The sequence below is a fragment of the Centroberyx affinis genome, unplaced genomic scaffold (assembly GCF_046629955.1).
Source record: "Centroberyx affinis isolate AG114_WGS23_722 - 3 ecotype Tasmania unplaced genomic scaffold, CSIRO-AGI_Caff_v1 ptg002128l_1, whole genome shotgun sequence".
Classification (NCBI taxonomy): domain Eukaryota; kingdom Metazoa; phylum Chordata; class Actinopteri; order Beryciformes; family Berycidae; genus Centroberyx; species Centroberyx affinis.
In genome coordinates this window covers 302,261-328,444 of record NW_027280450.1, presented here as the reverse complement: position 1 = coordinate 328,444, position 26,184 = coordinate 302,261, and the positions used below count along the sequence as shown (strand labels likewise).

The 26,184-nt window shown below is 41.9% G+C and overlaps 1 protein-coding gene across 1 annotated transcript in view; it reads right to left on the bottom strand.

Annotated features, from left to right (window-relative positions):
* The window catches only part of unc5da (unc-5 netrin receptor Da), a 157,784-nt gene that overhangs the window by 8,564 nt on the left and 123,036 nt on the right, over positions 1-26,184 (bottom strand). The window contains exons 5-13 of the mRNA XM_071531764.1: positions 22,713-22,887; positions 21,383-21,550; positions 19,914-20,078; positions 19,459-19,491; positions 16,683-16,868; positions 7,433-7,582; positions 6,440-6,658; positions 5,934-6,018; positions 2,307-2,478 (exon numbers count right to left, since the gene is read on the bottom strand). Of these exons, the coding sequence (XP_071387865.1) occupies positions 2,307-2,478; positions 5,934-6,018; positions 6,440-6,658; positions 7,433-7,582; positions 16,683-16,868; positions 19,459-19,491; positions 19,914-20,078; positions 21,383-21,550; positions 22,713-22,887 (1,353 nt within the window). The remainder of the gene's footprint in view (positions 1-2,306; positions 2,479-5,933; positions 6,019-6,439; positions 6,659-7,432; positions 7,583-16,682; positions 16,869-19,458; positions 19,492-19,913; positions 20,079-21,382; positions 21,551-22,712; positions 22,888-26,184) is intronic.

The following is a 26,184-nucleotide window of genomic DNA, read 5'->3' as shown; positions in this document are numbered from 1 at the left end:
GGTTTGAATGAGGCCCAAATTAGAATAATGGCACATCTTGCTAAACAGATGGGGATACAGTAACGCTGACAAAAAGGATTAGCAGGAAAGGGGGGGCAGTTGTATCCAATGGCCAATTGCCCCTCATCTTGTGCTCAATTCTCCCTAAATCACCTTTTGAAACACAACTGTGACCCAAAGGTTCTCTCTGTATATGGCCTAGCTAAGGCCTATAAAGCCATGCTGGGTAATTTAGTGGCCCACAGCTCCCTAAACCTGCCCCATTAGCGCTGTAGCAGACATGAAGGATCTCTATTACATAGCTCATCCCCGCCAGGCAGCCGGGGAGAAATGATGGAGTCAAACTGTAGCAGTACAAAACACTAGCTTTAATGGGAAAGGAACTGAACTGAGAGAGAGAGAGAGAGAGAGAGAGAGAGAGAGAGAAACAGAGGAACAGAGGGAGAGAGGGAGTCTTCCATCTCCTGTAATGTCACTAATTCCAGAGATCGGGATTTGAGGAGGCATTCTGCGTGAGATAAAGGGCTCATTATTTCACAGTGACAGAGACGGGTCACGACGTTGCTTTTTCTTGAGGGACATCTCTTTCTCTCTCCCTGCCCCGGTCTGTCTCTCTCCCTCTGTCTCTCCCCTCCTTTGCGGACTATTTCTCCCCCGTTCTCCCCCTTTCTGATGGCACATAGCACACATCAGCGATGAGTCTTTTGATAGCTCCCTTTTGTGCAACACGTCTCGGCTAGCAAATTACATCCTGTGTAAATGTCACACGGAGTGAAAGGGCCAGGCTGGGGGAGAATCACGGGCTCTCCGCAGTCACAAAAAACGCCGCGGCTCTGGGGTCACCGTGCCTCGATGAGGTCCCCGAAGCCTTTTGATGAGGTTAGTTAAACATTAAAAGAGCATCTCAGATATGTCTGCTCTTCTGGGAAGGCACAAGAAAATGGATAGAGGGAGTTTGGATTGATGTCAGATGTCTGAACAAATCTCTGAAAGTGTGAAGTAGCTCTACAGGCAAGGGTTGAAGGACTTTACAGAGGTGTTATTTTATTGAAAGAGCTAGCTGTGAGAAAAAATCTTACAACAGCCATCATAGCCAAAGCACTAGACTACTTTGTGAGCAATCAAATCCTTTCAATGCCTTTTAAAAAGTACAGTTGCCATTTTTTTATTATTTGTTGACCCCATAGAAAGGAGTCACACTGGCGTCAAAATTTCACAATTTTCTTGAAAATCTGCCTGCTGTATCTTCACATGCAGCATTTTCAAAACAGTTAAAGTCAAGTTACTTGCTGCTTATGCCAGTTGAGCTGTGAAAGGGGATTGTATTTTCTGTTAAACCTATTTTTGGCAAGATCTTGTAGCAGTATGATGACAAGGAGATATATGGGCAAGGTGACATGACATAAATATATATATATATTTTTTTTTTTGCCAAAAAACAAAATGATGTTTTGGCTTTCTCATAATACTGAAGATAATAATAATGATAAAATCCAGTGGTGAATATATTTGGTGAATTACAATTTCTATTCTGTTATTCCTCATTCAACGCATTGTCAATTTGCTCCTTATTCACAACCTGAATGTGACAAGGGATAATTACTATCATAAAAAAGTAAGATAAAATTCTATGTGAATGTCAGATGATACATATTAATTCATGTCCATATCTAGGCTATTAAAATCACACCATGTATCAAGTTCACAGATCCAGAAGTGATATAACCCTATCTCAGTTCTACACAGTTGTAACTATTTTGCCAATGTACAGTATGACAATATTACAATTCAGATACAGTTTGGCCTTATGGGCAAGTGAAAAAATACACAAAGACAAATAGCCATATACTATATGTCCATGCATGCTTTTGTTTTTTCTCCTGGCAACACAAATGGTGATTGCAGTTGTCTAATTTTCTGAACAGCTGCAGTAGGTTCTGCAAACAGACTTCACAGATACATGATAGAGTAATGTTTATAAAATGCCATTACCATTGAAGTGTACTGATGCTTTTATGGCTAATAACTGTAATTTGCATTTGGTGTGACATTTCTTTTGGATACATAACAGCGTGAGGTAGAGCCTGAAAGCGTGACTTTCATGCCAGATGCATGAAAGCTGGCAATGCTTACGAATATGTCTGCAGGATGAACATTTTCATCAAAAGTAGGTTTTTTTTTTCAGATTGTAATGAAATTCTCTGTGTTGGTGAAGGTGGTGTTAGGTGTTTGGACATGTCAACATAATGAGTGTTATGGCAGAACATTTGGACCAATAAAATGTTGATTAATTAAATTAAGCTCACCTCCCACTTGTTGTCCTGCATCTGTCTCTTTAGCCGGATGGTCCAGTTACCAGCAGCAGCCTCGGCACAATGGGCTATGGTCATGGCTATGGGGCAGGACAGGTCAAGGCCTGGTGGGCCGTATGTGACCTCTGGGCTCAAAAGGATTTCTTGCCCATCCTCTGACACAGTACTGCACACAGAAGGATAAAATATATAAAGACATCAGCACTGAGGGACAAAACATCATATCTCATCATATTTCTAACAGTTATGATAAAAAAGTTTGTTTGTAATTGTAATACTTGCAATTGTACAACTTTGAAAAGAAGAATGTGACTACCATGGAGTGACTGGGCATGTGTTTAAACACTATGGAGGAAAGACATTCAGATATTGTGGAGCTTGCCTATGAACAAAGTAAAGTCTAACCCGTGGACACTCACCATGAATCAATCCCTGCCCAGTTGACACAGACACACAGATAGAGGAAGATTAAAGAACTAAGACTAATGGACAGTGGGGCTGGGGAGGACAGGCTTTAGCACACAGCGTGTAAGCTGCGTGGGTCGATGGGGCTTATGAAGCCTGCTTTGGCCGGCCCAGTGACAGATTAGCTGGGCCAAGCTGCTCTTGGCCAGGGGCCCAATCTTGGCTGGAAGCCCTGAAGACCGGGAGCAATCGATGGGACCACCATCAGTCATGCAGCTGGCCGGGCTGGACACCTCACACACAGAGGACACGATATTGGTCCTGCTGTCACTGGACCAGCATGGATATTTCTCAGCAACATTAATGGGAGCCAACCCGGACATGTAGACACAGATGCATCACAAATGCATGAGCACACACACATCCACACATGTACACACACAGAAATGACTCTGTGTTGATAAATTGGCCAATCTAAGAATAAATTAGGTATGGGAAGTATGATTTTGACACAGTATAATTACATTTTGCCTGTTGACATATGCCTAAATAAACTTCTGTACCACTTGACTCCATACATACAGTTTGAGTACATTTACCTTTGTACAACGTTGTGCTATTTAAATATAAAAATTATTCCCCAGTGGATTGTGATTATAGGTATGATGGCGATGCAATAGGAGTGAGACTGCACTGTTCAAGGGAGTCGTTTCTAAAATATACCAACCTACCCACGCATGTGCACTGTTTGAAGAGTTTGCTTCAAGGTAGCATACATAGAAGCATAAATACATAAAACATAAAACAAAAAACAAAACAAGAGAAACAGGAAAGAAGACTAACTAGCTCCTTAGTAACCACAAGAGTTGGCATAGGAACCAATAAAGCATGGCTGCGCGTGTGTATGTGTGTGTGTGTGTGTGTGTGTGTGTGTGTGTGTGCGCATCCTGAGGGGGTAGCACTACGACACAGCACAGTGTGCGGTTGAAGTTGCTTGGCTTAATTCAACAGTTTCTGATGTCGTCGTGTGAAACTTTGTTCTTTGTTATGCTGGAACCAATCAACACTAAAAAATTAACAGAGGTTATGATCCTCTGTCTAAAAATAAAGCAACACATCCAGACAGCACTGAGGCCCTGCAGCTGCACTTTTGTGCTAATCAGCCCCAGGCATCAGAGGGAACCAAGGTTACCTGCTGCTGAGACTCTGGTAATTAGCCAGATTGCCTGTGAGCAAAGATTAAGATGCTTATTTAGTATACTCTGATTGTGGTTTGGAGAACAAAGGGATATCACTCCAGGATGATGGTGAAGTATAGATGGTAGATTGGGCTTATTAATTAAGTGAGAATGATTACTGCTACTGCTATAATAAAGGAGTTTGACATGTGTCATATGTGCTTGCAAAGATAATTTGTCAGTACCCTCAACACTGCCTAACTTACATGGCACCCAGTGTAACACATTCAATGATACACATTTTTGACTATTCATTTCTGACTATCTCTCATTCACACTCTGTCACAGCACTATTTTCAAAAGAAAGTACAGTCTGAGGTGTTGCACACAAGAAGACTGACTACTACTACTGAGTTACAGCCTCGGTGTTATCCTAAGAGGCCAAAGGGAAAATATCAATTACCCTACATGGTTATCCCTTGGTAAACTACAATTCCCTCACCCCAAAAGTATGCTCAAAAAGGTGCAGGATAACAGTACTCGCTGAAACATTTCAGTCAACTCATTCACTCTAACTTGATGTGTCACATTGTATCAGGTGCTTTTTTTTTTTTTTTTTTTGGTCACACACCATGATTCATGCCCTGGCTCGCCCATGCCCCCCCCCCCCTCCCGCTGAGCCGGAGGAGATCACAGACACAAAACAACCTACTGAAGCCCAGAGGAAGGACGGAAACTCTCGTGAACACCTGAAACCGAGCCAGGCGGATCTGATCGATTCCCCCATTCTTTTGCCGAGGAAAGCGCCGTCTTATGTAGATGGCCCGAGTTTGAATGGGAAGAAAGGATCCAATTTCTCCCTGGGTCTGCGCGGCTGTCAGGAGATAGGCTTTGACTGACAGCTCAGTGGTGCACGGCCCCTGCAGCTCCTCAGACGACAGCCAAAGAAGTAAACAGCATCAGGCTTATCAGAGCAAAGCAGGAAGCTAGAGGGTAGGGGCTTGGTTGGAATTGGGGGAGTCTTTAGAGGAATGTGCAACCAGTCCACTAGCTGAGCTCTGAGGCATAACCTATGTGTGACCTTTTGATCTATATCTACACCCACAAGCCCCTGGGCACTTAATGGGAGTAAGGGGGGCGAGGTGACATGACAGTTGAATTTCAGATGCCACTAAATGTCACTTTTGAATAAAATTTCATTGAGGGGCGTAGGTGGGTTAACCAGGGCGATAACTTGCTGGCTGGGTTCCACACAGCCGTGTTGAAATGTCTGATGCTGTTTCATTTCTGTCTGCTGTAAATCAAGAACAGGTTTCAAAAAAACTGACTTCTAGTTGTGCGATAACTTTTGAGGCTCTGTTGGGGAGAAGTCAAGAGTATTAAATTCCTTTTTCGAACGGTTCTTATCTATCATGCCATTTGCTCCTTGAGTAATAGCTTTGTGAAATTCCTGACAGCAAAGTTACAGAAATGGGCTCTCACTGGCAGGCAATCGTCATCTAAACTTTCTTTGTCGCATATCACGTTCCATCTGACTGGATACCCAATCGATATTGCCTGTCCTCGCGGCTTCACAAAAAAAAATCACAATATTCACCACTTTAACCAGTCACGATAAAGAGAGATGGTGTCATAGTTAAGTCTACAGACACAAAACAGGCGCCCAGAATGGCGGGGTGCATCTGTCTGTGCTGAGCCAGTTGCTCGGGGGCCACGCTGCAAACTGCAGTCTGCAACCGGCAGCCTATTTGTGACACATCATGTCCTCCCCGCCGTGTCTGCAAGATGAGCAAGAGCCCCATGCTGGGTAGAGTGTATTTGCATCTTTCTGTGTGTGTGTGTGTGTGTGTGTGTGCATCTGTACGACTGAATCCCTGTGTATCTTTGTGTACACTTGCACGTTTGTGCTGTGCGCTGGGCGAAGAGGGGGAGAGATGATGAGGTAAAGGAGAGATGAGAGATGCAGTGCGACGGGTTGAAGGAGTAAAGGAGAGCAGCCAAAGAAGCAGACTGCACCGTCTCAGCGAGAGTCCCTCACCTGCTGTCCTCCTGGTTGATGATCATGTACATTTCCCAGGTAGTGTCTTCAGCGATCCCCCCATGTGGCACCAACAGACTGATGCCTACAGAGAAGAGCGCAGCGGCCGATCAGCACATACAGCCAAGCAGGCATACAAACATGCACGTACACACACACACACACACACACGCACACACACACACACCTGCTCTGCTGTCAGCTCTCCTTACTGGAGGTGACAGCCAGAGAGGTGATGGCCCTGGAAAGAGGTGAGGGAAGCAAGTCCCGAAGGCCTTATGAATCAATGCTGCCAACAGTCTCTTTGTCAAAAACACACACCAACACTCTCTCTCTCTTACACACACACACACACTTTCCCTCACACACACTCATTAAATTCTCTTCATATTGTATCTGCTTTAAAATGCTAATGTTAATTATGTCAGTTTTTAGTTTCTAGGAATTTCAGTCGCTTTATACGGAGGAATACACTTGAGTGAAAATGGCCCCCACAGTAGGCTCACCTGTGTTGGGCACCACCAGCCGGCCTCCCGCGTGGCCAAACACCCCCGTTGTTTTGTGGGGAGGCCTGCTGGGGGTCAGTGGGGCTTGGGTGATGAAGAGGCTCTTTTCCCGTCGGCCCAGGGTGGCCTCGACCGCGACCCCACTGTAGTCCGGAGCCATGCCCCTCGGGAAGGTCTGAGGGTGGGACATGACATGGTACTCGGCCCTCTCTGCCACCCCTAGAGATACCATGAAGGAACTTTGACCTGGTTGTAGATAAACAAACGGCTTACTCAGACCATAACGTGACACCAAGAGGGATGTTGATAGGAAAATGCCATTACTGTAAACTCACAACTCCAAAAGGAATATATGTAAAGTAGTGATGTGTGGGTTTATTGAAAGTTCTTGGGCCCCGCAAAATCCTACTAAGCTAATAAGGCTATAAGGTGTTTTGATTTGGATAATTTACCTGCAGACCAGCTGTGTCTGGCAACCCAGTTGCTTGCTGTTCAGACATCGGACTTATTAATTTCCATTCCATTATACGCGGAGCGGAGCGCACAGCGCAGCGCCAGGCCGCCCGCCGCGGTTTAGAGCAACAAAGTAAAACAGTTCCAGCGATTCTAATTACTCCAAGCTTTGACAATTCTTATTTCACATTTTCTCTCTTTATTCCGTAGTCTATCAAATGAGCATCCGATCTGGTTATTCTGTAAAACACACAAACACACACAACTGACCTATAGTCTATTCTGTGTTTCAACAATATAGGCCTAAAGAAAATAAAATAAGCAAATAACCAATCCGGTAGCCTAGCCTATGGTATAGCCTTTTTGATAGCGGGTTGGCCATTAGTCAACAGCGGGCCCGGGCTTCGGCGGGTTAATAAAAGCTGCAGGCTGGTTCAGGTCGCTCCAGAGCTGACCCCTGCATCACTAATGTGCAGACAGACACATACAAATGTCACATCAAATTGGATATGGACTTTTATTGCAGCTCTGTTTTCTGACCTTTGACCTTGATGTCAGGCAAGGGGTCAAGGAGCGAACGCTCAGCCATCAGCTCCTTATCAATGGAGTCCTGAAAACACATGGGGCTGGTGTAGGTCCGCGACACTGTCAAGTCAGGCTGCAAGGAGGAGTTAATGAGCAGAGGGTTTCCTGAAAAACACAGAAAGAGATGAGCAAATTACTGTCAACAATTAGACATCTTAAACAGCAATGATATTTCTGGTCAGTGTCACTTTCAGCTAGACTATCTAGAACAGTGGATGACCTGAAGGGCATGGCATGACAATGGCAATTTTTATCCACCTATGATAGCTGCTATAATATTCTCAGCATGGCAACTGGAATACCATTAACACCTCACCATAACAACAGAAGTGCCACAAAGTCCTAATTAAAAGTGGAAAATGGCACACAACAGTTGGGGTGTAATAATATGATGATAAGCATCACCTTCACCATGCATATTTCAACTTTTTGGCATCACAGTATATTTTGTCACATTATGTTGTTACATGCCCAAACTACAATTGGAAGTGAAGTTTTAGTAATTAATCTCTGGATTTGGATTTCTTTTATATCCTCAAGCGTTGATTAGATTGAATGTTTTGCTATGAGACTGTCAGACAGATTCAAAGAAAATAAAAATACACATAAGATAGAAAGCAACCTGTCGAAGCCCGAGAGAGCAAAATTAGAAATTGTACACAAAACCTTGGTAAATAGTTAAAGTGATAATCTGTGAGATTCTTATTTTTCTATTTTTCTGTCATTGCTTTGATGTTTTGCACTGCATTTCCCAGCTCCCACACCCCAAACAAACAAGCATGGGCTTTTCTACTGAGACTTGTCAAGCGACTACAACTAGGAACTACAAAGAATGACAGAATTTCAGACAGCGCCTAAGAGCGACCATGTCTACAGAGATGATAATATCTAGACTATACAAATATATCAAACATGTTTTATAAACCAGTGTGATAACTGTTTAGTTACATTCCTACGTTTTAACCTGCTAACTGAGCTAATGTAAAAAAAACGAGTTAAGTTTTGCTGTTATTCGCATTAGCTGTGAAATGTTTAATTTCCAAAAAATTGCCAATGGTCTTTCAAAAATTGGCTGACTTTGTTAGCTAGAGAGCAAGCCCACGCTAATGTCATCAAAAGCAATGTTGTATATAACATTAGATCAACTACATTAGATAATTTTGCTAAGGGGAATAAAATATCTATCAGAACATTACCAAGTTTGGGCAAGCTAACGTTAGCTAGCAATAGTTCTCACAAGCTGCAATTCAGTGTAGGCACTGGCCCATATAATAATGTAGACTGCAGCTAATAAACAAAAGCAAAACCTACCAGGCCAAAAGAAGAGCTACTTCTGCATCTTTCCTTAGTCCCTTGTCATAGGGAGGTCAATCATTTGAACAATGCTTTAAAGTGAATGAGTTGAATCCATTCACCAATGAACCTGGATTGAAATTTCAAATTGGTTCATTGTCTTTGGTTGAACTGCGCTCCATACAGTTTTAAGCTAGTCAACACACTTGTAAACACAAGCCGAGCATTCAGGACAAAGTTATAAGCCTAGGCTTATAACTTTGTCCTGAATGCTTCGTAAGTGCTTAGCAATGCTGGCTGGCTACTCTCCAAACTCACAAACTTCCTTGTTCTTTCATTCATTGTCTTCTTTACATGACACCCAATCACAACATACTACTTCATGGTGCAAGCACAACTGTACGATTCATTCAGTTCGTTCTGCAGTTCACTATATGGGTAGTATATGGGTTAGTAGTTCAGTTACTGAATCAACCATTTAACATATATTTAATAAGGAACTGGGTTATATTATTAGAGTAGGTAAAGCTATTGAATAGTTTCTTATGTGCATTTACACCTCAAAATTATTGCAGTTTTATTTTATAAGCCAGTAAATATTTTGCTGATTTGATTCTGTTTACATGCATTTTTGCCTGCATTTAACACTGCAGCAGGAATAAAGAGGTACAACGTTTTTACCAAATGGTAGAGAATATGTGTCTGCAACACCAACCTTTATCTCATGAATTTGTCCGGTGGCTTGTGTGAGAAACCTATCAATCAAGAGCCAATCAATGGTGGCTTTGGCTCAGCAAGGTCTCGTTGTCCCACCTTTTACAACAAGAATCTCTCCAGACCTACTGACAGGCCCACATGCCCAGTGGACACACCAACCATCAAGGGGGATCCGGATGGTTGGAACCTGAGAGTGAAGTCTGCAGCCTCACCCTTCCTGTCTGCAAGGCTGCAGCCATGTGATACTGCTGCAGACCGCTTTCTCAGGCCTTCTGAGGTCCTGGACCCACATTGTTAGTTCACTATCAACATTTACTGCTTTGGATGTTATGCACACTGTGAATTCAATATGACAATAATAACAAGTAATAAAGGTTTGGTGACACTAATAATAAACTAATAATAAATGTGATCCTTGCATACTTTTGAATTTTTTTGATTATATGCCAGATATTTAATGATGTAGACTATCGTCTGCTAGAGCAAGTTAACTTAATCATTTGCTGCAAAATGTTATGCTTAGGCTACTGGCTTAAGTGGGTACTCATATGCCACTCATAGGATAAATGAGTAGTATTATAAAGATTGATTGAAAACTCATTATAAGGCTTAATTGTGTTTTCAGTAAGAATGTCAAGGAAGCCATTCTTTTCAGTAAAATATCTTCAAGTGGAACTTAAAGGAAAACTCCACCAGATACTAGCATACTCTAAGTTCAGGGTGGAGATTTATTTTCTAGATACACTTTCTAGATACACTAGATACACTTTTTTTTTTTTTTTTACTTTCCCTCAACCTGCCTCATCTTCTACTTCAGTTAGTGATTTCCTACACTTTTGACTTTCTCAAGCTACAAGTAACCAAATTATTTGCATTAGAAAATCAGGGAGTGGGCGGAGCTTACGTCTGAAGTGGGTGTGGTTTAGACAGAAACGTTAAAAACCCCATTCCCCCCCTCCCCCATTGTTATCATTGCCTTTGCTTGCATTATTGAGATGCAGTATTAAAGAATTGATTTCATGGTTTTACAATAACCTAATGGAGGATAAACTTTTTTAAAACTGTATTAACAAACAACAACCTGTAACCATAAACATAGGCTTTCATTAACAGAGCCATAAACAACCATAGCATAAAGAATTATTAACAGGAAAACAAATCTCCACTCTGAACTTAGTGTATGCTAATATGAACTGCATGAATACTGGGGAGACTAAACAGTCAATTACAAACTGAGAAAATGTCTTTATGAATCAAAATATATTTCCTCATTCCCACTTTGAACTATTCTATGAAACTGGGAGACACTGAACCGTCAATTATAAACGTCTTCATTATGAACCACCTTATGCTATGAACTGCACAACCTGCCCAACCCCCCACTCTCACTGGGGAACACTGATCATTTATGGACTGGAAAAAAAAATCTTAAAGATGAAAAGTGCAAATGAAATGGCATACTTCATTAGTGTTTTTTCAAAAAACTAATTTCATTTTACCTCTACTTTTTGCTAAATCTGCATAAGCTTCTAATATATCTTTGGCTACTGTGCCCCTACTCATATTTCTTAAAGCTGTACTGAACAGACTCACAGGACAGGGTCTTTATCCACTCCCAGTCAAACCAACTCATTTATTCCACACAAACCGCTGGTGCTCCTTGCCTATCAGCAGAGCAGAGGAGCAGACCCACCAAGGCAACACACAGAGAAAATCTGGCCTCACTAATGCTAAATTAATAATCAAAATAATTACACTGTTGCCAGGGCAAACATAAAGCATACAAACAATTTGACAGGCTGGCTGAGAAACACAACAAAACCCTGCCCCCTTCTCTTAGGAGTTCAATGAGAAAAGCCAGTCAAGTTGTCTTTAGTTGAACATGTTTTCTCCACTACTATTGGCATAACACTAAAACATCAACAACTATTTGTTTATTTATGCTTTGCCAAACATGCTATTCAGATTCAGGAGCATCTCTACTGATACTCAATTTTTGTCAATTGCAAATATATAGTGTATGTTTTTTTAAATTACAAAGACTCTGTGTTTCCTCCAGAATGTTATTCTTGTCAGGGTGGAAAAGCCTCTGAAACAACATTTAGAGCATTTAGATAGTAACACTTTGTAAAACCACTGAAAGCCATACTAATGATATTCTTTTAGGTGGGCCTTAAGGCAGAGTGAAGCAGGTTCCACTGCAGGTTTTACAAAACCTCATGTCCTCACCTCCATAATATCGGCAGTCGACAACACTGACATGTCACACGCCGATATCCGATTTTTTACTGAAAGGTCAATATCTGATATCAGGTAACCCTAATTCTAATGAAAGGATATACTAATTGTGATGAGATATAAAAATGGGAACGTGAACATTTTCTATGATATCTGAGTTACCGAAATAGGGTGGAAAGCATGGAAGCCATATCAACGATTGATGGTAAAAGTAATGCTATCGTTTGGCATTTTGTGTGTAAATAATTAGTATCCTCTGAGGTCCTCTGAGGTGCTGCTCAGTCAGACTGATGCGTGGGTGTTTTCATGGGGCATCGTTTCACCATGCAGTGGTCGCTCAACCATTTTTAGCGCGCTTGCCTTCCTCTGAGCTATTAATCTCCTTTTTCCTTGGATTTTTCAGTTGGTGAAGTTTGAGTTTCTGTAGATACCAGTCTTTTTTTGTCTGGCTATCGCTGCTCATAGTAACTACCCAGCTTTTCTTCTATTTATTCCAAACAAACTGCTGCTTCTACTTTCATAAATGTAAAATGCATCACGTTCTGTGTAGAAGAGGATTTTTCCTGGTAAAGTCCTGCCCACCACCAGGTGTTTAGAACAGCAAATTTAAATGCTTTCATGAATTGGGCAAAGGTTGAATCACTAATGGTATCAATCTGCAGAGGAGAGTAGCAAAACGGGCATTTTTATTCATATGGAAAAGTTGTGGATTATTACCTAAAGCAGATGGGGAAACTGAGAGAAGATGGGAGCCTATAGATATTAACAAGGGCATCAAAGATTGTGGAGGCAGTTAGCTCTTTTCGTATATTTCAACCCAATTCCCAGCACATGACAAAATATGGATGAATGTGTCTAGAATGAAGCCAACAGATAAGATAAGATAAGATAAGATAAGATTAGATTAGATAATGTAAATATGTTTATTGTGAGGTGGAATTATTTTCTAATGAAGGACTCACTGGCAGCTGTTTCAACAAGCGTGAACTGACAAGGGAAGACAGTCGAGCAAACAACAACTAGCCTGACTCCTCTTAATGAGGAAATAAATATATATTACTAATTTGTGTTGTCTGGAATTAGGCGAGCTGTTTTCACAGTGACACACTGCCAAGGATGTGATTGCGAAAGAAAAAAAGTGCTGAAACGATCGTTTTGTCTATAGCAGGCAGTGACTATAAGAAGGGAGGGCAACTAATTTATATAAGTGTGCCTGCTTTAGCTCTCGTATCAAGGGGAACAGAGAGCAAGATTAAAGCTTTCTGTGCCTCCTGCTGGGTTATCAAAATGCACTTTATCATGCCCTGCTGAGAACTGTTGCTGGGGTGACCCATAATGTCAGCCTTGTGAAAATATATCTCCATCTGTGGGGCAACACACCATGCTCCTAAGCTCTGATTTTCTTGCTTTTGGTGACAGAAGACAACTGATGCTCCATTCTAGGGCTGGGTTAAAAAATCAATACACCAGTAAATTGCATTTTTATTGTTCTTGATTCTGAATCAATTTTCTAAATCCACATATCAACAGCCTACATTGTGTTACAGCAATAATATGAGGGTATACGTTGCAGTTCACTCTCATCAAGTACCATCGCGATCACCAAGCCAGTTAGAGAGGCTATGAGATCATGGTGGTAACTTCAAATGGGGCCAGAACAGCTCTTTGGCATTTGTAAGAACCAAAACACCTTGTAATGCCACAAAGTCACACACCTTCCTACCGAGACACCAAGTCTTGTTTTGGATATTCAAAACTATTGACAACAGCCACAGACACTAATCTGAAGAGCATCAACAAGGCATTTGTTCACAGCCCAAAGCCAACATTTTGCATAAAGTGGTGATATTAGTCAAGGATGTCTGTTAATTTTGGTAAACTTTGGTAATGTACAGTGGAACAGCACTCTAGCTGCACAATACTTAGATTATATTTAGATTAATATAGCACAAGTTCAGCTCCAGAGAATTACATGGAACATTCATGTACAGTCGCACAAAGCTGCACTTGTTCGTATGTAACATTGTGTTTAGGTTTTAGGGGTTTATTCAGAACAAAAAATACATGTGTTTGTCACATGTGTAGTCCTGTCTGTTGATATTATTATAATGAAAGTTTAATGCTTTAGTGCACACAGATGTGTTTATTGTTATTGCATATGCCATGTGCTTTACATCTTATTGGCGGTTAAGTGCACCACAGCACAGAGCCTTGCCTAACAACAATTTCCTGAGGGAAGAACAAATTAAATACAGTAAATTCCGCCCCTAAACCATTATAATAATTAATGTAGCAATTTCAGAATACAAATAAATATAAAATTGCTTGCATTAACAAAAATGAGTTATGCAATGTGTATAACATTAATACATCAATACATCTACAGTATAGAATGGAAATGAACTGCAACTCATAGTATCAGAATCAAACTGTATTCTGAAGGTTATGCCAATACCAAGCCCTACTCTGCTGAGCATCCATACAGATGATGGGTGGGGCTGTATTTTGGTGTTTTTGTGTGTGTGTGTGTGTGTGTGTGTGTGTGTGTGTGTGTGTGAGTATGTGTGTGTGTCTGTGTCCGCCTACAGAGCCAAACTGAAAAATTAGACCTGTGTCTGGTCTCCTCACTCATGTTGGGGGGTAGAAAGGCAGTTCGTTTGTATTATCATCTCACTGTATCAGTGGGTAAAACTGCACACAACCTTGGTGCACTTTTGACTTTCTGGAGTGAAAACCGAAATGAAAAATGAAGAAATTAAATACACATCAATTGGGCAAAGCGGCCACTGCGTCCAAGGACAGTTCAGTCACACGTGACAAGAAGAGAGAGAGAGAGGGAGAGGGAGAGAGAGAGAGAGGGAGAGAGAGATGTCTTTTCACTCATAAAACCAATTCAATTAATATGATTGCAATAATAACACCTAATTTTAAATTTTATTATTTTTTTTATATTTATGGACTTATAAAGTGAAGGAATTTAAGGAGAATGTTAATGCTCACATGGACCAGTCTTTCAAAAAGGGTTGGATTACCGAGATTGAAAGGGAATTTCTTTACACTAAGCATTTTTAGATCCTGGTAACTCTTGATGTACAAAGTTTATACAACTATTCCACACAAAGGAGGCTTACAAGCACTGTCACACTGTTATCACCCTCCCAAAGAGTTTCTCATGACCCTCACTGAACTGATCTTAACAACCAACTACTTTCAGGATGCTGGCTCCGATTTTCTTCAGAGACGGGGATTAGTAGGGAAGTTGTTTTGCCCATGCCTGCTTAGTGATACGGTATTGGGAAAAACACACACTCATTCATAATGCGTCCAATAACCCATTTTTTTTTTTCCAAAATCATTCTTTGGAAGAGATACATAGATGATATTCCTCTGGTTTGACGTGGTACATAGAGTGAACTTTATGACTTTGTAAAATATATTGGATCCACAACTGATTACCTTTCTTTTACTATGGAACACTCTCATGATAAAATAACCTTTCTGGATTTGACTAAATACAAGAAGGACAACAAATTAACCACTACTATTTATCACAAGCCATTAAGCAGAAACACACTGTTAAAAGCAGACAGTAATCACTCGAAACGTCTTATCCGTAATTAATTCCGTAAATATATTTTTATGTCTTAGGAGAAATTGTAGTTCAGACGCTGACTTCGAGTCTAAAGTGACTGAAAGCCTATCTGGCAGCCTGTCATACAGACAGACCCAGTCTCCTGCAAAAAATCCCGTCTTTGTTTTGCCACTGAATATTCACCCTCAGCGGGTAGAGTGAAGAATATTATCAGAAAACACTGGCATGTGTTACAATCTGAAAGATACTGTAGCCAAACCGCCACTGTCCTCTTTTAGGAGGGCTCGCTCCATAAAACATAGAGCAGCGCACAGCTTGACACTTAGGCCTAGCCTTTCTACTTGGTTGTCTACTCCCCCAAATGGCTTTTAGAGATGCGAACATTGTTCCCATATTGCTCCAGTTCTTCAGATGCAAAAGAATTCGCTTACCCTCGAACGGGCAAAAAATATAAAATAAACTCTTTTATCAATTGCACCAGTGCCCAGGTCATTTATATACTCAAATGTGCTTGTGGCATGGTATATGTACGTCAGACTAAGCGTTCACTGAAAGTAGGTATTGCTGAACATAAGGCCGCTATACGCAATCGCAATCCATTTGGCCTCAGTGATAGCCTTACGCTTTCTTGTTTTCTATAACTTTTTTATCTCTGCTCCTTTTGCTTGATTTGATGCTCTGATTGTATCTTGTGACATGCTTGTAAATGCCTGAGGTCTTATTGTGTAACACTATTGGCTGATTATATGACCTCCTCCCCTGTTTATATGATAATTGCATGGGGAGATTATATAAGTCTCTGGGTCATCGCCATACCAGATTTGACTCTTGATGAAGACGCTGCCTGCGTCAGAAGCATTAGTCGTGTTTTGTTAGTCGTGTAATAAATTATTCTGTGTACTCCAGAGTCCTGGAATAAAATGTAATTTCTTCACCCTGCATGAGTTTTACTTTTATTTTGGGTGGATGTGATGTATTTTTCAACTGGTGGCTATCTGATTTTGGAGCAAAAGCCTTAATTTATTGACCAGCCACGGCATCACCTAATGAGATCAGTTTCCTTGAGGTCTCTCCTTAACATTTGAAAATAGAGTAAACCTGATCTGCCTCCTGTGATTTCAAAGACAAGAAGCCAACCTCTTTTTTCCCCCTCCTCTTTTCTTTCCAATTTGAATAGATGGTAAGAAAATGACGCGCACAGTGTGAGATTAGCATTATCAGGGCAGCATTTTGAGTGAAAAATCCTAATTACAGACACAACTTTGTCTTCATAACCGTTAGTCACATGCCCATGTCTTATGTCCTTATGTTAGAGGTGCATGATGTGTGTGTGTGTGTGTGTGTGTGTGTGGGTCCCTGGCTCACCTTGGCGAGAGGTCTTGAAGCTGAAGGACTGGAAGCCTCCGGTGAGGGCGGAGGAGTCGATGACGTCGACGCCGTACTCGCTCTGGTTCTTTCGGTACAGAGTGACGGCCACGATCAGCACCACCACCGTCACCACGCCCGCAGCCAGGCCCGAATACAGCGCCACATCACTGCTGGTCTCCACACCTTGAGAGAGAGGAGGGCGAGAGTGAGCGAGACAGACAGAGAGAGAGACAGAGAGAGAGAGAGAGAGAGAGAGAGAGAGAGAGACGGTAAAGTTTGCATATTTTTCAGTGCATTTTCACGTTACAGCTCTTTAATTAGGAGGCTGAGTTTCTCCTAAAATAAACCGAAAAACCTATATTGCTGAGGAATATCTGCTGAGCTAAAGTTGAGAAAGTTTTTTTTTTTTTAAGGAGACAAGTCTTCCTTGGTTTCAAACTACTTTAGCGACTTTATTGTTTTCTGTTCCTTGTCTACCCTGCCTCCCGATGCAGCGCTTCGTCGTTCCATCCTGGAGTGTTAAAGCTACTAATGAGGAACCTCGGAAGGAAGACGATTATAATCAACCCAGCACCTGACTGTCATTTCAAACGCTGCTTGGCTCTGGTGTTGGGAGGCACTCTGCGTTCCACTGGGATAATGTGACAAAACCAATTCATTAAATTAGCTCATCGGCAATGATTATGCTCTATCTGGTCCCACCAGTACTGCAGCGTCCAACTCCACAAAGAGAAAGAATGAGCAGGAAATAAAGGGCTGCTAGCTTGTTCTTGAAAGATAATGAGATCTGCGCTGCAAGGACTTGCTGAGAAAGCCTGCTAAGTAGCCTGAAGCTCAAATGAGGAGAATTTGACAAATTATGCAAAGCAGCATTAACAGCTACAGTAGCAGGTTAATTGAGGGCTTGGGAAGTTTTGGCAGGCAGGATGCATTCTTTTTTTCCCCTTTTCCTGACAAACAAAAATACATAACTGTGTTAAAGGACAAGTAAGCAGAACATATGGTTTTGGTTTAATTGGCATCAAATTGATTTTTACAGCACATTACTGATTAGCTAGCATTTATCAACACATGAATGGTCCAGGACCCTTCAATGCATAAATTGAAACAATGGGCAAGCAGTGGTAGAGTATGGGCTGTTTGGTTGAAATGCTATACTGGATGTGGACAGAAATCTTACAATAATGGTGTTAGTGCAAATATTACATTGGCAGAAGATTAATAATAGTGGAGTAAATTTGCATGTATTTCCCATAATGTCCATTAAAGGATAAGGCTGGTGTTTTTTAATGCATTGCTTACCGTCAACAAATCCAATGAAAATAACAAAATCAACAATGCGTTTGCTCCCGTTACTCTGACTTCCCACGTACTGTATTGTTGCACAGACACAGATTGCACAGGCACTGTCTTTCTTTCCCAGTCTCTGCCAGGACTGTTTTTTATTCTTTGTTTATTCCTATTTGTTTAGTCTCTTATCGTGCTTTTTCAGAATTTTTTATTTGTACCTTCCTATCTTGTAATGTACACGTTGGAAGCTACTGTACACCAGAATTTCCTTCGGGATCAATAAAGTATCTATCTATCTATCTATCTATCTATCTTTTTGGCCATCAACCCGGAAGTCATTGGCTCCAATTGTAAGCTAAAAACCTTGAAATACAGCTCACAAATACATAGTTTCAATTTTACAAATCGCTACCACGAAAAGTCAGGCTGTTGTAGTTATTACCAAATCAAATTCAAATAGGAACAAATTCTTCATTACGCCGGGGACTATTTTCGGTGCTACGGAACTACTTTCCTGAGATCGCAGAGTGTTTACAGCCGGCTTATTAATTTGTTTGAGGAAAAAGTCGGCCGGCCCGGTGCATCGTGATGATGAAATATGTTGCCCAGAGCAATGGCATGGCTCTTTGACGTGTTTTTAATTGTTTTTTTAATACAATGGAGTTCTATGGCTGCTGGGACTTGTTGGCAAAACAAAATCATTGTTAATTTTGTTATTGTTTTTTTTTTTTGTTTTTTTAATTTGTTGACGGTAAGCAATGCTTTAAAAAACACCAGCCTTATCCTTTAACAGCACTTAACAGGGAGAAAGTGACAAGATCCTATTTATTACACCTGCACTGCACAAAGCCCCTGTCTGTCTGTCTGCCTGTCTGTCTGTCTGTCTGTCTGTCTGCTTGTCTGTCTGTCTGTCTGCCTGTCTGTCTGTCTGCCTGTCTGCCTGTCTGCCTGTCTGTCTGTCTGTCTGCCTGTCTGTCTGTCTGTCTGTCTGTCTGCCTGCTGTCTGTCTGTCTGTCTGTCTGTCTGCCTGTCTGTCTGTCTGTCTGCCTGCCTGTCTGCCTGTCTGTCTGCCTGTCTGTCTATCACTGCCCCCACTGAAGCTGAAGCATGACATTGCAAACAGCGCAGGTGAAGCATCTCTCTGAGCACCATTCTAGTCGTCTATGTAGAAAAGTAGCAAACGCAGAACGCCAAGGGTGAAGAAAACACCTCAACACCAGTTACAATCCTCTGCTCAAGAGCTAATGATCAATTTTAAGAAACAGAACAGTACTTGTATTTTTCAGTTTACTGTTCATAGATGGTGGATGCTGCCTGGAAAATGTCTGTCTGAGCATCTCTATCCTCTGCCCTGTTACCGCAAAATTAATGGACACCTTTCAGCCGATCAGCATTCTCCCAGGCCCAGGTATAGACAGTGATCGTGATGTTTATAATAATAAACTAGCTACTAGCAGGCAGAGGAACCTGAGGAGGAACTCACCCTGTGGCTTGGCGTCATGCAGCAGCTTTCGGTCTGCAAAGACAGAAACATTAGAGGTGGATAGTTTCACTAGAACTTCTTTGAATATAGCAAAGAAGTGTGGCTAATTGTGTATCCATCCATGCCTGTGTACAGTATATATGTGTGTGTGCGTGTGAAGATTATTAAAATGCATTCTTGGCAGCATGATGAAACCGATACAAGTATTTACTGTGTTGGAGGTGAAGATAATATTTCTTTACACTGATGGTATCAATATTTAGGAATGGTATGATCAGGTAATATGATGAGTAATGAAAATGAATGAGGGTGATGATAATAGGGATGATTACAATGATGATGATCTAGCCCGCACTGCCAAGAATTTATGAAGAGCAGATCTATAATTGTACAGTCCCTGAACACAATGGAACTGACTGATGATGCCGTGCAGCCTCGCTGGTGATGTCACTCACTCTGTGTGCAGAGGCCTCCGGTGCAGTTGTCCGTGGCCAGCGCCGCCCCGTCACACAGCCGCCCCCCGTGTTTGGGCTCCGGAGCGGTGCAGTCCCGGCTGCGCTGTCGCTCACACTCTGCGCTGCACACTGTCCACTCACTCCACTCTCCCCAGCCGCCGTCCACTGAGAGATCAGACACAGATACTCGTGTGTGAGTGGACAAGAACTCACGCATACACACACAGATTGGATGTCCATAATGCGCAATGGAAGGTCTTTGTGTGAGCTGATTCCCCCATCTCTCTCTCTCTCTCTCTCACACACACACACACACACACACACAGGGATCACACATCACACTGGCAGAAGTACAGGCACAAGGGTAAAAAAAAGGCTAGAGAACCAAGCTTTGTGAACTTCTGACATGACAAAGATACACACCTTGCTTACAAAAGATCCAAACATCAGGCCTAAATGAGTTCACTCAATGGCTTTGTGGAGCGCTCTGAGAAAACACTTACAGGAGGACCAGCTTTACAGCTACCCTCACACAAAGAAAGGCCACTTCCTTCCCAGCGTGCCAAATTTGAGCGCCGCACCATCTTTCCGACTTGGAGCGCAGAGCTACTCTGCTCGTGTCATGTTCCATCAAGTCTCCTTTCCACCTTAATGACTCCATAGCTTCTAAAAAGTTTCCCCTCTTCCTGCTAATCTAAATGCAAATGCCGTGTTTGTGTTCAAACTCAGACGCGGAGAGAAAGAATCCTTTTGATTTCAAGGAGACAGCGAGAGTGTGTATGTGTCGGCAAAGAGGAGATAATGTTTGGAGGAGTGCGCTGCCCTCGCCTGATAACTTTTTTTCCCCTGAACCTGATGAGCATTTCCCTCCGAATCGGCGCTGTGGTTGAAATCGCGAATTTAGCCTCGCCTAGAAACACAGCTGGACGGAACAGACTACATGGCGGTTTTGATAACTGCCACTGTTCCTTTGCTCTTTCTCCCGCAATTGAAGCTTCTGCTGTTTTGTTTCTCTCGGGTTTTTTTTTTGCTTTTTTTCTCCTTACTCTAGCGGAGGGAAAACATATAGGAAATGACTCTTCGTTTCCTATATGTTTTCCCTCCACTAGCCGTCTCTCAGAGGTCCACTGTATTAGGTTTCAGATACAAACTACTGTCAGCATCAGAAATGGGGTCAGGCAATGCATTTATGAAGACTGTTTGCAGGGACATTACCCTAACCGCAGCAGGGGAGGAGAGGAGAATCCTAGCAGAAATGCCCTGAAAATGGTGCATCGACACAACCAAATGATCACCCACAGATTCTGTCGGCATTAATCAATCAAACAAACCTAGTTATTCAGAACTCGTACTCATAAATTGGTGGGTGATTGCATGATTAGATGTTTCGGTGCTGTGCTAAGACAAAAAATGAGTCCCTATGGGTTCACTTGGAAAGGATTCATGAACACCGCGATACGCTGTCTTACCTGGACAGAGCGTGTTGCAGGTGCTCTTCTGCACCGACATGCCCTCGCAGAAGGCCCCCCCGTTGAGGGGAGCCGGGTTGGTGCACGTGCGAGAGCGCTTTTGCACGCCCCGGCCGCAGCGCACGTTACAGGGGGACCAGTCTGTCCACGACGACCAGCCTCCGTTCACTGTGGCAAGGACGAAGGGAGACCACAAGTGACATAGCAGCACACTGCGGAAGGAAAGTATGAACGCCGGCCTGCGTTTTGCATTTAACAATATATTTTCTGTCAGACAAAAAGCACCAGAGTGACTGAAACACAAGGGGTTTAATCAGAGCTGGCAATAAAAGCCTTATCAGGAAAAAAAACCAAAGAGGTGTCACTAAAGAGATGATCAATGTCCCGTTCCCTTCCATCCACTTCCCCTTCTTCCTCTGATCTGCTGCCTGAAATAACGCTGAATGATTGACTGATCAACTCATTTATTGTCATGGAAAAGGAAGACATACTCTTCTTTTACCGTTCTACATCTGTCTGAAGCTATCAGGAGTACGAAGCCTGTCAGAGACTTCATTAGCACGGCAGTTGATGATTGATGGGCCTCAACTACAAGAAATCGGAGGAATTCCAAGAACAGCTTAAATGCTCTCGGTGAAAAAAACGAAACCAGACCTACAGGTCGAGGAAAATGAGCATAGAAACACTGCAATTAGCAAGGTGTTCCTCCCGTGTGAATGGAGGTGGTGTTACTGTGACATTATAATTTCACATATTCTGCTTTGTCTCTGCTGAGCTCCCAACAGGGCTATAAAAGTGCTGGTAACCGAGTCTACTGGCCTGCAGCTATACAAAGTGTTCCACACTAAGCGCTTAGCACTCGCAGATAAAAGCTGGGGAGCTGTGACAGCCCGCGTCAAAGCCGTTCCATCATTAATTGAGTTCTTGTAAATACTGCGCCTGTGTCTACCTGTTTTTACACATGAGGGATAACTCACCCATTACCTGCCCATCACACCATAGTGCGAAAACAGGCACACACATACTCTGGTTTAGAAGCAGTGCTTTTTATGTTTGTGGCTTCAGGGAATCTGGTTGAGGTAGATAGTTTTGATATTCTGTGTTGCAAACCACAAAACAAAGCAGCCAAAACAATATTTCAGGTTTGGCTGACATTACAAGAAAACTTTTTTTGAAGTATGGCTGAGGAAGAAGAATGCAGGGAGAAAAAACACTGAGATGTGCCTTTATTCTGAGTTACTGGCAATATTTCACAGTAATGCCAATACAGAAAATGCAGTAAAAGAAGAGGAAGCTAACCTGAGGCAATGGGTTCCATGGGATATCTTACCATAGACCACCACAGTAGCTGTGGCACTGCGTCTCTTGGCTACGATGTTGCTCGCCAAGCAAGTGTAGTTCCCCGAGTCGGAGAGGCGGGCCTCTGAGATGATTAGGTTATGATCGGCTCTTGTATCGATGATACCGTCAGAGTTCACGGGCTCCTCGTTCTTCAGCCACTCTACCTAAAACCAGAAGAGAATACGCAAAACTCAACTAAATCATGTCAGGGTCTGAAATGGATTTATGCATTAATAATTGGATGCATTTGAATGATCTGAAGACACAGTACTGTAAATCATTAAGTCTCTTCTCTTTCTAAAATGTCGGATCAAGTATTTTTAAGACGTGAAAAAACATAACCCCGGTGACCTTCATTGAAAATAGCCCTAAATGAAACAAAGTGCTCAACCCTATCTTTTTTTATTAAGTATTTCTCTGTGATTTTACTGCATTTCCTCACATAAGAGCTTGCAGTTCAGTTTGTGGGAAAGGTAATTCACGAGACTAATGTCCAATCAGAGGGAGTGATGCAGTAGGTAGGTCACATCTTCTATCATTACCAATTCGGTGGCCATGTAGTGAGTGAAAATAATAATGAATTACAAACTAAGGGACACTGTGTTGATGCTCCTCGGCTCGCTTGACTGGCCCTGTAAATTGCTATTAATGTGCCGTTGGCTTGAGCTTTTCATTGAGAGAGACTAGCTAGGGCATCAGGGAGTGGGGCTTGATTTATGGCTGTGTGTTTGAGGATTAAAAACTCCAGCCCATTGGGAGCTCTATGTGTTTGTGCATGAGGCTGTATTGTGGTGTTTGTGCATGTGTGTGTGTACGTGTGCATGTGTGTGTGTGTGTGTGTGGGGAGTATCCATTTGCCAAGGGAATATAACAACAGCCAACACACACTCAGAGATTGCTTTGCTCTTTCGAAGCACCCTGAAAGAAAAAATTGAGCTGGGAAATCAATAAATCAGGAGTCATGTTGTCACAAGTGGCTTTTTTCTCCTTTTGATGGTCCAAGAAGTCTTTCATCATGTGCCTTTAATTTCATTTTTTTTTTTTTTCATCGTTTGGCTCCACAGCTTTTGAGCGAAATCACACTGGTGGGCTGCACTGGTCTTTCTATCGCTCCTTCTCTTTATTTCCTCCCTTTCACTCTCTTTTTGCACCTTCAATGTCCAATCAACCTCCATGTAGCCTTCTATGCTCTATTATCTTTTCCACTGCTGCCAACACCAATCTACTCAACTAAGGAAGCAGTCAGTTTCAACCCTGTACACTGGAGAAAAGTGCATAATTTATTTTAATCACATACAATCTACCCATATCTTGCTGTGAAATCATTCCAGTTATAATTCTTATTTCCTACCCCTTAAAGGATTTTTCCTATGCTTTCACATTACAACCTTATAGCATTGGGCTTCATCACTTGCAACTACCCCCACTCTGTCTTTCTTTCTTTCTTTCTCTCCATCACACACAATTGTTTTTGTCATTTATTTTTTTCTGCTATATTGCGTTGTTTTATTTAAAAACAGTATTTCCATATGCAATTCCTGGTTGTAGAAAGCTCAATTAACCCTGACCCTTTGTGAACATGAGCAACTAAGAAATCAATAGCCAAGAGATTGATCTGCTATTAGTATAGGGCATGCTGGTGGAATGGGTCATGCTAAAATAACAAATCGGTTAAGGGAGACCGGCCTGAAGTTTTTGCAGTAGTGGCCTGCCAACTAGGAGTGCCAACTAGGCTGTCTGGGAAGTAGGGGACTGTGTGGACAAGTTGAGGGGGGGGGGTATCAGTATCTGCAGCCTCACTTTCTTCAGCGAGGCTGCAGTAAGGGAGATGAGTTCTGTTTTCTTTTGGGTTACACGATACATGTACAGCACTTTGTGTATTGTCTACCGTATTTGCAAAGATTCAACAAAAAGGGCATCTTTGATGTCACCAAGAGACACAGCCTGTAGCAGCTGCACTGACAATGAATCAGAGGCTTTTTTTGAACTAATAGAAGGGTTATTTAGTTTTCTATATTAAAATGATGTTCATTTAAAGGAAGATCCAGACATTTTAATTGCCTATGCTGTTATGGCTTGATAAAAGGTCCCTTTAATTGAAAGGTCACTAAATATTAAATAACAAGAATTTATAGCCAAGCTCAGTGGTATTAATGCTGCAGACAGTGTGCATGCTATATGTTTTCTGATATGAATTCAAACACAAATTGTGTTATCCCTACTCAGCGCATTAATTCATAATATAGCCTATAATTTCACCCAGGAATTCACTGCCACTTATTTCCTAAAAAAACAAAGACGCCTTTTTCTTGCAGGAAGCGGACACCACTAAACTGTGATGGTGACTCATATTATGTGGGGAATTTGTTGAATTGAAAATTAACCCCCAACCTCTGTGTGCTCCTGAAGTATTCAGGTTTTACCAAGGTGTTCTGAGATTGAACTTGACAGGAACCAAGATTTGACCATTATGTTGTGTACATGAAATATATCTGAACGTTTAGCGGTTAATTTGTCACCTCAGAAAAATACTGAGTTTAACTAAATGCACTGCCTGAACTAAAAATTACATAACGAGCTACATCGTATCGTAACACTTTTTCAATGACAAATCTAATTGCTATCACAATCTAGCAAGCAAAAATAATGAATTGGATACATATACAACTACTCTCCAATCTGCAATATTGTTTTTATTAATCATTTGTTAAAGCAAAGCAAAGAAGCAACATTTTTTCCTTTTACAATGTACCACAAAGCCAGGTTTGTGCACAAAATTATTGTGATGTGCATGGAATTATTGTTATTAGGGGACCTATGTCTTTCCCTTAAAATGAGAAATTACAGAAACAATCTAGCAAATAGCCTTATTACCATTACCTGTGAAATGCCACAAGACTTTAAATGTCTCATGTGATGAAAATTAAAATGCAGTTTGTATTTTTTAAAAAGGTGAGCAGGCTGTCCATTCACTTTCAACATTTTTCCCACAGCACAGCAGAGGGCATCACAAAGCAAATTTGGGACAGTCAGTCAGTCAGTCAGGCAGTCAGTCAGTCAGTCAGTCAGTCAGACAGTCAGTCAGACAGTCAGTCAGACAGACAGACAGACAGTCAGACAAACAGACAGTCAGTCAGTCAGTCAGTCAGTCAGGCAGTCAGTCAGTCAGACAGACAGACAGACAGACAGTCAGGCAGTCAGGCAGTCAGTCAGTCAGTCAGGCAGACAGACAGACAGTCAGTCAGTCAGACAGACAGACAGACAGTCAGGCAGTCAGGCAGTCAGTCAGGCAGTTAGACAGTCAGACAGGCAGGCAGGCAGGCAGTCTGTCAGAGTTGTGGGAATCAAACGGATGTTTTATTTACTTCGAAAGGTCTCTGTTTGGTGAGGGGGTCGATGATGATGAGCGCACAGTGCAGATGTTTTTGAATGGGGACAGATGTGTTTATTTTTACAGCGAC